Source organism: Chiloscyllium punctatum, chromosome 44 (genome assembly GCF_047496795.1).
Source record: "Chiloscyllium punctatum isolate Juve2018m chromosome 44, sChiPun1.3, whole genome shotgun sequence".
Taxonomy (NCBI): domain Eukaryota; kingdom Metazoa; phylum Chordata; class Chondrichthyes; order Orectolobiformes; family Hemiscylliidae; genus Chiloscyllium; species Chiloscyllium punctatum.
In genome coordinates, this window is record NC_092782.1 from 17,246,505 (window position 1) to 17,262,019 (window position 15,515).

General features: G+C 40.9%; 2 protein-coding genes across 6 annotated transcripts in view; one reads left to right on the top strand and one right to left on the bottom strand.

Moving 5' to 3' along the window:
- Nucleotides 1-9,681: 9,681 nt before the first annotated feature.
- tmcc3 (transmembrane and coiled-coil domain family 3) overlaps nt 9,682-15,515 on the bottom strand; it is a 129,262-nt gene continuing 123,428 nt past the window's right edge. For all 4 annotated transcript variants that reach the window (XM_072562362.1, XM_072562361.1, XM_072562365.1 and 1 more), the window contains exon 4: nt 9,682-12,598. In XM_072562362.1, coding sequence (XP_072418463.1) covers nt 12,305-12,598 — 294 coding nt within the window. In that variant the 3' untranslated portion in view covers nt 9,682-12,304. The remainder of the gene's footprint in view (nt 12,599-15,515) is intronic.
- Nucleotides 12,051-15,515, top strand: part of LOC140466764 (uncharacterized) — a 28,491-nt gene continuing 25,026 nt past the window's right edge. For both annotated transcript variants that reach the window (XM_072562366.1, XM_072562367.1), the window contains exons 1-3: nt 12,051-12,203; nt 14,340-14,383; nt 14,467-14,540. In XM_072562366.1, the coding sequence (XP_072418467.1) occupies nt 12,145-12,203; nt 14,340-14,383; nt 14,467-14,540 (177 nt within the window). In that variant the 5' untranslated portion in view covers nt 12,051-12,144. The remainder of the gene's footprint in view (nt 12,204-14,339; nt 14,384-14,466; nt 14,541-15,515) is intronic.

Below are 15,515 nucleotides of genomic sequence, written 5' to 3' on the forward strand. Positions count from 1 at the left end.
AGGCTTTCGTGTTATGTGAGATATTTGTGTTATCAGGAATAAGAGGTCTTGTGAGTTCAAACGTCTATAAGGAGTGAGGGCCAGTTAGGTACCAAAAAGAGAACATAAGGGCTAGGAGGAACAAAAGTAGATGATTCAACCCCTCCAGCCTGCTCTGCCATTTTATACCATCATGGCTGATCTCACCTCGGCCTCAACTCCACTTCCCTGTCCATTCCCCATAATCCTTTAATTCATTAAGTTCAAGATCAAACCCTTGTTCAATAAAGGGTGTAAGGATAAACCAAACAATTACAGATCAGCTAGTTTGACTTTGGTAGTTGTGAAACTTGTAGAAACAATAATTCAAGACAAAATTAATATTCACATAGATAAATTCAGGTTAATTAAGGAAAGCCAATATGGATCAAGTAAGGAAAACCAGCATGGATCTCTTCAGGGAAAAGTATGTTTAAGTTATGTATTGTGAAACTTGAAAGGATTTACAAGGATGTTGCCAGGGTTGGACGATTTGAGCTATAGAGAGAGGTTGAATAGGCTGGGACTGTTTTCCCCGGAGCACTGGAGGCTAATTTGTGACCAAATAGATATTTATAAAATCATGAGGGACATGGATACGGTAAACAGACAAGGTTTTTTCCGTGGGATGCAGGAGTGCAGAACAAGAGGGTGTAGGTTTAGGCTGAGAGGGGAAAGATATGAAAGGGACCTAAGGGGCAACATTTCACCCAGAAACGAGTGGTGCTTGTATGGACTGAGCTGCCAGAGGAAGTGGTGAAGGCTGGTACAGTTACAGCATTTAGAAAGGTATCTGATGGGTATATGAATAGGAAGGATTTAGAGGAATATGGGCCAAGTGCTGGCAAATGGGTATTGATTATATTAGGATATCTGATCAGTATGGACGAGTTGGACCGAAGGGCCTGTTTCCATGCTGTACAACTCTATAATTCTAATTGCTGGAGGTTTTTTGGAGTCTGGATAATGCCATTGCTGTGGTGAACATGGACTTCCAAAAGGCATTTGATACACTGTTGCACAACTGACTTGTGAGCAACGTTATAGCCCATGAATAAAAGGGACAACATCAACAAGGAATTGGCTGAGGGTGAGGAAACATAGAGACATGATTAATGGATACTTTTCAGGTTAGGGGGAGGTTTGTGGTGGAACTCCCAAGGATCAGTGTTTGGATCATTGTTTTTCCTGATATAAATGATGTAGACTTTGGTGTACAGAGCACAATTTCAAAACTTACAGGTGATAAAACTTGGAAACAATGTAAACTGTGAGGAGTTCAGTGTAGAACTTCAGAAAGACATAGACATGTTGGTGGCTTTGGCAAATATGTGGCAGATTCATTTCAGTACAGAGACCTATGTAGTGATACCTATGTAGTGATAGGATGGAGATATGTGTTGATTATTGAAGGTGGCAGGAAAAGTGGAGGGAGCAGTTAATAAAGCATACATTTATTAAAAATGAAATTAGTACAAGAGGAAGGAGATTATGTTGAACTTAAATAAGACACGTTTAGCCTTAGCTCGAGTAATGTGTACACATTGACACTGCACTTTAGGGAAGATGTGAAGACTTTGGAGAGAGTGCAGAAGAATGATTCCAAAGATGAGGAATTTCAGTTTTGGAAATGACTAGAGAACCTGAGTTTGTTTTTGGAGAAAAGAAGGCTGAGCACAGATCTAATTTAAGTATTCAAGATCATGAGAGGACTGGACAGAGTTAAATAAGTAGAAAATGGTCCCGTGTGTGAAATAATTAAGAACAAGAGGGCACAGATTGACAAAGTTATAATTAACATAAGCAGAATGAAGAAAAGCTCATGGTTTGAGGAAACCCCATTTACAAATTTCCCAATGACACCACCATTGTGGATGGGGTCTCAAACAGTGACCAGGCATGGTACAGGAAAGCGATAATTTAGTAGCATGGTTTAAAGATAATAATCTCTCCCTCAATGCCAGCAAAGCAGAGGAACTGGTCATCGACTTAAGGAAGGAAAGTGGAGGACACATATCAATTTATTAATCTGTGTCAAAGTTGCTGAGGTGGAGATTGAAAATTGATTCATTTATTGTCGCATGTACTGAGATACAGTGAAAAGCTTTGTTTACAAGCAGTACAAGCAGATCATAGTAAGCAAGGACAGACAGATCAGGAGGACTTATGCTGTCATTGGTGCATCTGTAGAAGTTGGAGAGGGTCCATATGGATGTGCCAAATTTCCTGAGCCACCTGAGGAAAAAGAGGCATTATGATGGTCGAGAGCTTCAAGTTCTTAGGAGTAAGTATCACCAACAATCTGTCCTGGTCCATCCACGACAACACTACAGTCAAGAAAGCATACCAATGCTTCTACTTCCTCAGAAGGCTAAGAAAAGTCAGCATGTCCACAATGACTCCTGCCAATTTTTAGAGATGTACCATAGATAGCATCACAGCTTGGTATAACAACTGCTCTGCCCAAGACCACGAGAAATTACAGAGAGTTGTGAATTCATTCCAGCAGCCAGCAGCCAACATAATCAAAGACCCCACCCACCTTGGTTATACTCACTTCCACTGGGCAGAAAATACAAAAGTTTGAAAACACAGATAAACAGACTCAAGAACAGCTTCTTCCCTGCTGTTATCAGACTTATGAACTGGCTTCTCAGATATTAGAATTGACCTTTCTCTGCACCTTCTTTGTAGCTGTAACACTACATTCTGCATTCAGTTCTATTACCCTGATGTACCTGTAAGGAATGTTTTGTCTGGGTAGCACAATGCAATATTTTATGTGTGACAATAATATATCAAATCAAAATCTTTTTCTGCACAGTGAATGGTTATGGTATAGATTGCACTGCCTGAGATTGTGATGGAGGTAGGTTCACATGAAGCTTTTAAACAATGGTTACTTGAAAAATAATAATATACAAGGTTTCGGAGAGAAGGTGGGGAAATGGCAGCAAATGGGATGCTCATTTGAAGAGCCAGCACAGGCACAATGGACCAAATGGCCGTCTCCAGCTCTGCAATGTTTTATAAAAGTCCCCAGGACTGGATCAGGTGTACCCTACAACTCTGTGGGAAGCTAGGGACATGATTGCTGAGATATCTGTCATCGATAGTCACAGGTGAGGTGCCGGAAGACTGGAGGTTGGCTAACGTGGTGCCACTGTTTAAGAAGGGTGGTAAGGACAAGCCAGGGAACTATAGACCAGTGAGTCTGATGTCGGTGGTTGGCAAGTTGTTGGAGGGAATCCTGAGGGACAGGATGTACATGTATTTGGAAAGGCAAGGACTGATGAAGGATAGTCAACATGGCTTTGTGCTTGGGAAATCACATCTCACGAACTTGATGAAGTTTGTTGAGGAAGTAACAAAGAGGATTGATGAGGGCAGAGCAGTGGGTGTGACGTATATGGACTTCAGTAAGGCAATCAACAAGATTCCCCATGGGAGACTGGTTAGCAAGGTTAGATCTCATGGAATACAGGGAGAACTAGCCATTTGGATACAGAATTGGCTCAAAGGTAGAAGACAGAGGGTGATGGTGGAGGGTTGTTTTTTAGACTGGAGGCCTGTGACCAGTGGAGTGCCACAAGGATCGGTGCTGGGTCCTCTACTTTTCATCATTTATATAAATGATTTGGATGTGAGCATAATAGGTATATTTAGTAAGTTTGCAGATGACACCAAAATTGGAGGTGTAGTGGACAGCGAAGAAGGTTACCTCAGATTCTTGATCTTGATCAGATGGGCCAATGGGCTGAGAAGTGGCAGATGGAGTTTATTAGATAAATGTGAGGCACTGCATTTTGGGAAAGCAAATCTTAGCAGGAGTTATACACTTAATAGAAAGGTCCTAGGGAGTGTTGCTGAACAAAGAGACCTTGGAGTGCAGGTTCATAGCTCCTTGAAAGTAGAGTCGCAGGTAGATAGGATAGTGAAGGTATGCTTTCCATTATTGGTGCGAATATTGAGCTCAGGAGTTGGGAGGTCATGTTGCGCTGTACAGGACATTGGTTAGGCCACTTTTGGAATCTCGTGTGCAATTCTGGTCTCCTTCCTATCGGAAAGATGTTGTGAAATTTGAAAGGGTTCAGAAAAGATTGAGAAGGATGTTGCCAGGGTTGGGGGATTTGAGCTATAGAGAGAGGTTGAATAGGCTGGGGCTGTTTTCCCCGGAGCATCGGAGGCTGAGAGGTAATCTTATACAGGTTTATAAAATCATGAGGGGCACCGATAGTGTGAATAGACAAAGTCTCTTCCCTGGGGTGGGGGAGTCCAGAACTAGAGGTTAATTGTGACAGGAGAAAGATATAAAATTTCTTTTTATAGAGGGGCAACCTTTTCACACGGAGGGTGGTACGTGTATGGAATGAGCTGCCAGAGGAAGTGCTGGAGGCTGGTACAATTGCTACATTTAAGAGGCATTTGGATGGGTATATGAATAGGAAGGGTTTGGAGGGTTATGGGCCGGGTGCTGGCAGGTGGGACTAGATTGGGTTGGGATATCTGGTCGGCATGGACGGGTTGGACTGAAGGGTCTGTTTCCGTGCTGTACATCTCTATGACTCTATGTTCGTGGGATCAGGGTGTAACTGTTTAGGCCAGTGCTTATTCGATCTGATTTGATTTGATTTATTGTTGTCACATGTACTTACATAGAGTGAAAAGTTTTATTTTACGAGTAGTACAGACAGATCATAACAAACAAGGACATACAGATCATAGGATGCTTAGACAGAGCGATGCATACCAGGCTAGGGCTACACAGAAGATGCACAAATCAAGATCAACATTAGATTTAAAATTAGAGAAGTCCATTCAGCAGTCTAATAACAGCAGAGAAGAACTGCTCTTGAACCCGCTGGTGCTTGTATTTAACCTTCTGTACCTTTTGCCTGATGGAAGAGGTTGGAAGAGAGTCATACCGGGATGTGAAGGGCCTTCATGATGTTAGTAGTCTTTCTGCAGCAACAAGTGTAAATGGAGTCCATGGATAGGAGATTGGCTTCCATGATGTCTGGGCTGTGCACACAGCCTTCTGTAGTTTCTTATGGTCCTGAGCAGGACAGTTGCCAGACCAAGCCATTATGCACCCAGACTGAATGCTTTTTATGATGCATCTGTAAAAGTCAATGAGAGTTCATATGGACATGCTGAATTTCCTAAGTCTCCTGAGGAAGAAGAGGCATTGTTGTGCCTTCTGGACGGTCACATCTATGTGGGAAGTCCAGGAAAGATTGTTGTTGTTGCCACTACAAGGAACCTAACACTCTTGAACCTCTCCACTCCACCTTCTCAGCTCCATTGATATAGATAGGGGCATGTCCTCCTTTCTTGCTGAAGTCACTGATCAAATCAATGATTTTACATCACTAACTGATATAGGACAGTTAAGAGTCAGCTGTATGAACATAGGTCTGGAGTCACAAGTAGGCCAGACCAGGTAAGGATCACAGATTTCCTTCCCTCATTGTCATTATTGAACCAGATGGGTTTTTACATCATCGCCATTAGGCCGGCTCTTTCGTTTAATTGAACTCAAATTTCACTATCTGCAGTGAGCATATTGATCACTGCACTGCTCATAGTGTACTTTCATTTTTCTCCTTTAAAACTTTAAATTCTTTAAAACTTACTGTCTTGACAAAGCCTTTGCTCATTGCACTACTATTTACTTCTGTGGCCTTGTGTCTGACCATGCTTTATAATGATGCTGAATGCACAATATATTTATAGGTTGTTGTTGCCAAGCGTGTTAAAATCTGACTCTGTCGCATTGACAACCGCCCCATTCCAGTTGTTCCATACATTTTAAATGGTCATCACAGCAAGTGCCATAAACTCAGTGATTTTTTTCTGTGGTGATGTAGTGTGTAGGCTATTAAACATTCATGAATTCCCCAAAGCTAAAAATCATCAAAGCTAGATTCACAGTAACAATTACTGCATCTCAAACTACTGTAAATTCTTTTTTAACCTCTTGTCACCTCTGATTCTTTTGCCAGTCACCTTAAGTCAGTGTCCTCTGGAACCAGTTTCTCTTTCTTTTATCAAGAGCATTCATCACATCTATCAGATCGTCCTTAGGCCTTCTCATGGAGACAACTGGTTCTCTGGTCTCTCCATGGATCTGAGTCTTTCATACTTGATACCATCAAATCTTGCCCGGAACATTTCTCAACCCTTGATAATGTTAAAAAGAGTAATGGTCCCAATGCTGATTCCTGGGAAACACCATTGCACATTTCCTTTGTCCTTGACAAGTATGTACTAGTCAGTTAGGCAGGAAGTGGTTGAGCGAGGACATGTTGGTTTACTAAAGAAGTTGAATCTCTTGTCAACAGGAAGAATGAGGCTTATGCAAAAGTGGGACGTGAAGGCTCAGTTAGGGAATTTGAGAGTTACAAGTTAGCCAGGAAGAACCTAAAGAGAGAGCTAAGAAGAGCCAGGAGGGGATGTGAGAAGTCTGTAGCATGTAGGATCAAGAAAAACCCTAAAACTTTCTAGAGGTATGTCAGGAATAAAAGAATGACGAGAGTAAGATTAGGGCCTGTCAAGGACAGTAGTGGGAAGTTGTGTGTGGACTCTGAGGAAATAAGAGAGGCGCTAAATGAATATTTTTTGTCAGTATTCACGTTGTCAAGGAGAATACTGAGATACAGGCTATTAGACTAGACAGGATTGAAGTTTATAAGAAGGAGGTGTTAGCAATTCTGGAAAGTATGAAAATAGTTAAGTCCCCTGGGCTGGATGGGATTTATCATAGGGTTCTCTGAGAAGCTAGGGAGGAGATTGCAGAGCCTTTGGCTTTGATCTTTCTGTCATCATTGTCTACAGGAATAGTGCCAGAAGACTGGAGGATAGCAAATGTTGACCCTTGTTCAAGAAGGGGAGTAGAGATAACCCTTGTAATTATAGACCACTGAGCCTTACTTTGGTTGTGGGTAAAGTGTTGGAGAGGATTACAAGAGATAGGATTTATAATCATCATGAAAGGAATAAGTTGATTAGGGATAGTCAACATGGTTTTGTGAAGGGTAGGTCATGCCTCACAAACCTTATTGAGTTCTTAGAGAAGGTGACCAAACAAGTGGATGAGGGTAAAGCGGTTGATGTAGTGTATATGATTTCAGTAAAGTGTTTGATAAGGTTCCCCACTGTAGGCTAATAGATAATAAGGAGGCCATGGGATTGAGAAAGATTTAGCAGTTTGGATCAGAAATTAGTTAGCTGAAAGAAGACAAAGGGCGGTGGCTTATGGGAAATGTTCATCCTGGAGTTCAGTTACTAGTAGTGAACTGCAAGGATCTGTTTTGGGGCAACTGCTGTTTGTCATTTTTATAAATTACCTAGATGAGGGCATAGAAGGATGGGTTAGTATATTTGCGGACAACACTAAGGTCAGTGGAGTTGTGGACATTGCTGAAGGATATTGCAGATTACAGAGAGACATAGATAAGCTGAAGAGCTCGGCCGAGAGGTGGCAAATGAAGTTTAATGCGGAAAGGTGTGAGATGATTCACTTTGGAAGGAATAACACGAATACAGAATATTGGGCTAATGGTAAGATTCTTGGTAGTGTGGATGAGCAGAGAGATCGGTTTCAGATTGGTTTCACAGGTCGGCGCAACATTGAGGGCTGAAGGGCCTGTACTGCACTGCAGTGTTCTATGTTCATTGCTTCCAGAAAATAGGTGGTGAGATTTCAGATAAAGACACATTTGGCCTTCTGTTGTGAATCTTATAGACCCTGGATCAAATTGAGATTTTCAAAGGCCTGGGTACAATTTCCTTACAGTTTTGACCATGTGATGTGGTAGCTGTAGCGAGATCACCCAAGTGGATCTCATAGAATGAGTTCCCTGATTGGATCTGTTAACCTGGTCTAATGAGGGATCCCGGGCTGACAGATATTAAAAGGAGTGTTAATTCACATTGCTGTGGGTCTGGAGTCACATGAAGGTCAGACCAGCTAAAGATGATAATTTCCTTCCCTAAAGGGCATTAGTGAACCAGATAGGTTTTTCATGGCAATCGACAATGGATTCATGGTAATCATTAGACTCTTAATTCCCGATATGCATTAAATTCAAATTCCACGTCTGCCATGGCAGGATTCAAACTTAAGTCACCAGTACATTACCTGGGTCTCTGGATTAACAAACCAGTGATAATACCACTAGGCCATTGCCTCCCCATTATTTCAGTAGCCATACTGGAAAATGTAAATGGAGGGATAAGCTGAAAATAAAAATTGACTGAAAGAAAAGAAAAACAGTTGTAAAGAGAAGTTTTCAATCTCTTACTCAGAATCCAGGAGATATTCACTGTAGACATTTGTCTTTGTCAAAGGCTTCAGACGGGGATTTTAATGCATAGACCAGTGCATAGCAATTTACTTGACTACTTGTCCCAGTGATGATTACAAACCTAACAAAAAGACCAGGAAGAGATTGAACTGGCTCAAATGCATGATGATAAAGAATTGGAATTAGATTAATCCTCTGCAATGATTCTTTACAGATGAACCATTGAAGCAAATGTGATAAAGGTAGATTCAATTAAGGTAATCGAGAGAACGTTGGATGAATATTTGGATAAAAATGGTGTTTTCACCATATGGGGAAAAGGCAGGAGAGTGGCTGTAGGTGATAGAACTGGTATGTGCACAATGGACCAAATGGCCGCCTTCTGCAACATAACAATTTGTGTCCTGGGGCAAAAATAGAAATTGCTGGAAAAGGTCAGAAGCATCTGTGGAAAGAAGTCAGAGTTAACATTTCGTGTTGAGTAATGAAATATTACTAGTTTCATTTAGCCTAGTAGTATTATCACTGGACTGTTAATCCACAGACCTAGATAATGTTCTGGGGACCCGGGTTCAAATCCCACCATGGCAGATGTTGGAATTTGAATTTTAAAAAATCTGGAATTAAGAATCTAGTGACTACAATAAATCCATTGCCAATTGTCGGAAAAACCCATCTGGTTCACTGACATCCTTAAGGGAAGGAAGTCTGCTGTCCTTACTTGGTCTGGCCTACATGTGACTCCAGACCCACAACAAAGCGGTTGACTCGCAACTGTCCTCTGGGCAATTAGGGATGTGCAATAAATGCTGCCTAGGCAGCAATGCCCTCATCCTGTTAAAGAATAAAGAAAAAAAACGCATCCTCAGGAACCGTCCTGGGGTTTTGTCCACTTTTAAGACTACCAAAACCTCCACTATCTCCTCACTCCTGATGCTCAAGAACCTCTCAGTCCCTCTTCGCTAATTCTGTACCTATATCCTTTTCCTCCTGAGTTAAGACAGAATTGTTTATTTAACACCCTACCAATGTCCTCTGGCTCCATGCACAGATTGCTTCCTAATGGGCCCTACTCTTTCCCTGGTCATTCTCTTCTCTGGATATAATTGCAGAATATCATGGGATTCTACCTAATCTTACCCACCAGTGTTTTTATGTCCACTGTTTGCTCTTTTAATTCCTTTCTTATCTTCACTTTGTGCATGGCAATGCTCCACGCCCCGTTTAAAGAGAGAAGCAATCAGAGATTTGTTCTCAGTAAGCAGTTTCTACATGAGGAGGCATGGTGAGGCCAAAATGAAAACAAAACTACTTAGAAAGCTAAGAGATAGATTAAGCAGAAATAATGAAAATGTTGTGATTATACTTTATATTTTATTCATTCATTTCTCATTTTTAAGTTAAAAATCACACTGTACAATGAGTTCTTACATTGGTTTGTCTCAGCACGGCCTACAAATAACTACAATTTCACCAAATCTGTTTAGGAGATCATTCTGGTGAACAATTGTATGTGTCACGACCAGTGAAAAAAGTACACGTTACATTTCAGAATTCCCAACATGACTCAAAGGAGGCTCTTATTTTCATTATTAGGCAGATTTGGGTGTGTCACCGTTAACCCACTTTCACAACACTTAGCACCACAGTATTCCAAACTAGTCAGCATTTGCATTTTATATTAACCTCATCAGAATCCAAACATAAATAGAAAGTTAATGCAGGTCAAAGTGTTTCTTTTCTCCTTTGTAAAGAATTTATGCATCACTAGCAAGGTCAGTATTTGGTTTTCATCCGTAATTGCCCCTTGAGCTCAGTGACTTACTCAACCTTTTCAAGGAGCAGTAAGACCTAACCACATTGCTGTGAGTCTGGTAGGAAGGACCAATTTAACACAGCAGATTTCCTTCCCTAAAGGGCACTCATGAACCAAAGAGGTTTTCACTGCAAACAATGATAGTTTCATGGTCACTATTACTGAGACTAGCTTTCAATTCCAGATTTTATTAGCTGAATTTAAATTCCACAAACTACCGCAGTGGGATTTGAACCAAAGGGCGTCGGAACTTGGGCAACCGGTTGCTAGTCCAGTGACATTACCTCCACCATAGTAACAAACAAAAAGTGGTGTTGCTTTCTAAATTACATCAGTGTAGATAAACTCAATGGAGAAATTACAAACTCCATTACTTTTCATTTTTCTGTATTTCTAATGTAGTTTGCAACCAAAAATTATGATGTAAGAAGCTCCAATATTTTCCATCATATGGCTGACCAGGAATCGCCCCTTATGATGGCTCAGTGGTTAGCACTGCAGCCTCACAGCGCCAGGGTTGTAGGTTTGATTCCACCTCGGGTGACTGTATGGGGTTTGCACATTCTTCCTGTACCTGCAAGGGTTTGCTCTGGTTTCCTCCCACAGTCCAAAGATGTGCAGGTTAGGTGCATTGGCTATGGGAAATGCAGAGATTGGGTATGGGGTGAGTCTGGATGCGATGTTCTTCTGAGGGGCAGTGTGGACTTGGTGGGCCAAATGGCCTGATCCTGCTGACACATCGATAATTAATTAAATTGCCTATTATGAACACATCTTCTGCAGCCCTAAAATTCTGTTAGAAACAAAAAGCACCTTCAGATGTATTATTTAAAAAACTCTTCATTTTGAGTCCTTAGTCTGTGAGCCTTCAATAGATTTAACTTGTACAGCACACCAAACAATACTTCATGAATGCATTTCATTATAATCATGATTTAAGGTGAATAGGATCATTTTATGCAGCCAAACTCTTCAGGTGACTGGAATGATCAAATATACAGCCATACAGCTTTATTCACTCTGCTGCTGTCAAGCAAGGCCCCCTCCTAGAGATAATGCTTTGTGATGTTTTTTTGATTCATTCATGGTACGTAGGTGTTAATGGTTTAGTCCAGCACTCACTGCTTATTCCTAATTTCCCTAATTGGTGGTGATTAAAGATAAAAAGGAGTCTTCATTTACAAGGCAAAGTCAGAGCCTTCTGTGTTCCAATGCCATGTAATTTTACTGCTGTTACAGATGGTTATATTTAAAGAAGTTACCAATCCTGATCCTAGCGTTCTGGGTGCAGATAAGTGCATTTTGTCAGTGAATACATAAAAAGAAACGTGACAACCTGAGTGATAACCTGTGAAAAAGAAATATTAATAAATGTGCATTGTTATGAGGTATATAAAAATAGCTATTCTACAGTGTATTTAAAAGAGTTCTCTTTAAGACAAGTGTATTTACACCTGACAATCCTCCACCCACCTCACTGCAACCAGAATGAATTAATTAATTCACTTTCTCCTGTTGAGGCAGGTTAGAGCATAATTATGGATTCAATACATTTTGCCTCAGTCTTGAAGCTCAAATATTCAGTTTTCAGGACAGGTTTCAAAAATAGTTCACCATGTCCTAGTCAACAGAAACATAAGGTTAGTGATGTAATGTCAATTACACACATGGCTGAGCACAAGTCAGTCTTTGCCTCCTCTTCCACAGATTCATCTTCACCTAGTTCCTTTCAGCAATGCAGCTCAGGAAGACATCAGGTATCAACTTCCCAGTAAAGCAAACCACAACACTCCTCATCCCACGTGATATTTCATCAGCTGGTTCATAAAGTAATGTGTGATCAGAAACCACAGACCCGTCCAGATCATGGCTGATCACTCTTTTATCCAAAGTATCAGTTCAAGTGTCAGAATCTGAACACATCATCTGGTCAAAGGCTAACACATGATGAGGACCTTTGATAGCTACAGATGCTGGAGCTGATCTTGTCACAAGTTATCAATGGACATGTTGAGTAAAGTGCTGTGTGAGAAACGTTGTGTTTCTACTCTAATATCGAGGTAATAATACAAATATTTTCTGTCTTGTATATTTCATTGTTTAAAGTCATATTTTAATAATTAAAATGATCCATGATAAGCATTCCCATTTCACAGTGAATTTATAAAATACGGTCTGTGAGACTCTGAATCTGATCCCATTTTTTCCAAACAATGATCGCAACTATGACGGCAGAGATTGTACAAGCGACATGTAAACGGCTCCTCATCAGAGGGATACTGAACTTGGCAATGGTGGAGATGCAAACAAGGATAACGGTCATGATGGCCAGAAAGATGTTGATACATTTTCCAAGCAGAACCTTAGCGTTGGCATTTTCAATCTGTAACAATTGCTGCTGTTGTTGATGTAATTCCAGGGTGGCAAGTCGGGTCTGGCACGATTCCAAGGCTTCCTACAGATGACCACATAAACAGAGGCATGTCAGTGGGTCTGGTAAAAATAAGTCATATAGGGTGTGATTTGGGATTGATATTAAACATGAAGATACTAAACAAATGTGAGATGAAAACAGCAAATGCCGATATCATAGATTTATCATAACGATCACAGAATCATTACAGTGCAGACGGAGGCCAAAGTCCCATCATGCCTGTACCAGCTCTATGATCTAGTGCTAACTGTGATGATACTACAGCTTTAAGAGGTGTATTTTGTCCTGGTTTTTTGAAGAGAGCTTGTGAGGCCTTGGGGTTTTTTTTCAAAGTTGGAATGATAGAAGCAGCCTAATTGGGTGGGGTCAAGTTCCCACAGAACCAGGATTTTTAGTTTTAGTTTTTCTGTAGCAGCTGCTGGGGTCTTGAAGCTGATGTGGAAGCTGTTTTTCCTCTGTCAGTCATATCTAAAAACTGGGGGTTCTCTTCCTGCTGCTGTAACTGCATGTGAGACAATCTGTTTTCCTGAATTTACCTTTGCTAAGGATGTGTTTATGGATGTTACTTTATTGAATAGTTACCGTTTAGTAGTTAACCTATTATTCTGTTTAAGTTTTCCAATACAGTTAAGTTGTTCCAATGTGTTCTTTCTTTTGTTGCATTTTAATTATAGCATTTGAATAAAATGTGCTTTTGCTAATATCAAATTGTTTGACCAATCGAATTGCATCTGGAATGCAACATCTTACACTTACCTTTAAAATAAGAAAAGGTAAGGCCATGACTATCTTCTGAATATATTTTGAGAGGGTTTGGTCTGGTCCATAACATAATCTCCTGCCTTTTCCCCATATTCCTGTCTACAATTACCATCCCAAAATAAAAATCTAATGCCCTCTTAAGTGGAACCTGACTCCACCACATTTCCAGGCAGTGCTTCCCAGACCCGAATTGCTTGCTGCGTAAAAACGCGTTTTCTTACATCACTCGACGCTTTGTTTGCATGTCACTTTAAATCAATTTCTTCTCATTCGTGTTTTTTTTTACAAACAAAAACTGCTTCACCCTGTCAACTCTGTCCAGTCTGCTAACTACTTGTTAGGTTTGGCATCTATAGAGAGAGGAATTAATAGGGCCTGAGTTTACTCCAGGTAAGTTAATTGGTGTTAATTAAGTTAAAGTCAGACCGATTATAATGTTTCAGGTCAATGTCCTTTCATCAGAAGCTGTGGGAAAGTAAACGAAAGACAAAGGCTGCTTTGACCAACATTTTTAAACCCACTTGAATTTAAGGTGCTGGTAAATAGACAGCTGCTTGGTGTTGCTTCTCCTTAGCTCTGCAATTGTCTCCTGCCATACTATAATCAAGTATTCTTCACTCTATTTTTGAATCTTTAGACTTCTCTACTCCCGAGTGCTGTGGTGACTCAGTTGTTGAGAGCATATTTCAAGACTTGTGACTGGTAGATTTCTGCATATTAAAAACATCACGGGCTGCAAAGGTGGTGCAAGAAAGTGTTGTTGAGGTAGAAGATCAGCCATAACCTCACTGAATGGTGGAGTAGGCTCAGAGGGCTGAATGGCCTTCTGCACCTTTTTTTAAATGTAGAATCCCATTCCTTATGATCTCTTCCACTCTGGGTCCCTCACTCACTCCAGCCCAGTATCAGTAGCAATGATCTGTGTTGTAAACCTATATTGTGCAATCTATGAATGACTTGGGTTGGAATTCCCACTCAGTTGGTCGTGCCTTTTCCACAGGCTGGATTGGTTGCCGGGAATCCATGAACATCAGCAACATCGAGGTTTGAAAACTTCACACTCCACTGCTTTAATCTCACTGGAACCCTGCCAGAAACAAGGCTAATGCATTACCATTGAACTGCAGGGAGGCATTTATGGCAACAAGCAACAAGGACTGGGATATTGTGGGAATCAAAAAGAAGAATTCAGGACAGCAAGGTCAGTGAGACGTTAGAATCTGAAATACACTGCCTTGAAATGTGGTGGAGGCAGATTCAACTGAGGCATTCAAGAGGGGCATTGAATTGTTATTTGGATAAAAATAAGGTCCATGGGTTTGGGGAGAAAGAAAGAGATTGGCACTCGGTAATAACATGCACAAGAAGAAAATGCAGGCATGATGGGCCAAATGGCTTCCTTCAAATCAACATTCCGTGTGAAACAGATTTTCCACACGCCAATGATAATATCAGTCATTTCAATCAAATTTTAGCTCCATCTCTCCTCAGGTCAGTATCAACGATTGTAAGATTAATTGGTGACCTGCACAAACTGCGTACAGCAGATCTAGCCCTAAAAATAAAATGCACAGAACTTCCATTTGCTTCTGGAAAGTAAGTTTTTGCATTTACAATGTGTGAAGCATTTTGACACATCTCTTTCATTTTATTGCCAAATGTGGTCAAATTTTGCTTTGGAGGCAACATTGTGCACAGTAATATCCATTCTGCAAGAAACATTGCAACAGGCTCCTTAGACAGCACCTTCCAAACCGCTGACTATTTTTACCTAAAAGTACAAGGGCAGTAAATACATGGGAAAACCACCACTTTCAAGTTCCCCTCCAAGCCACTCACCATCCTGACTTGTAAATATATTGCAGTTCATTCAGTGTCACTGAATTAAAATCCTGGAATTGCCTCCCTGATAGCACTGTGGGTCAACCTACAACGCTGGGACTTCCATCTTCACCACCTTCTCAAAGGTAAAGGGAAAGAATTTGGAGAGGGTGCAGAGAAAGTTTACCAGGATTTTGCCTAGTCTGGAGGGTTTTAGTTATGAGGAGAGGTTGGATAAACTCGGAAAGATGGAGGCTGAGGGGTGATCTGGTAGATGTTGACAAAATTGAGAGGCATAGATGGGATGAATAGTCAGAGGCTTTTTCCCAGAGTGGAAAGGTCAACTGCAAGAGGG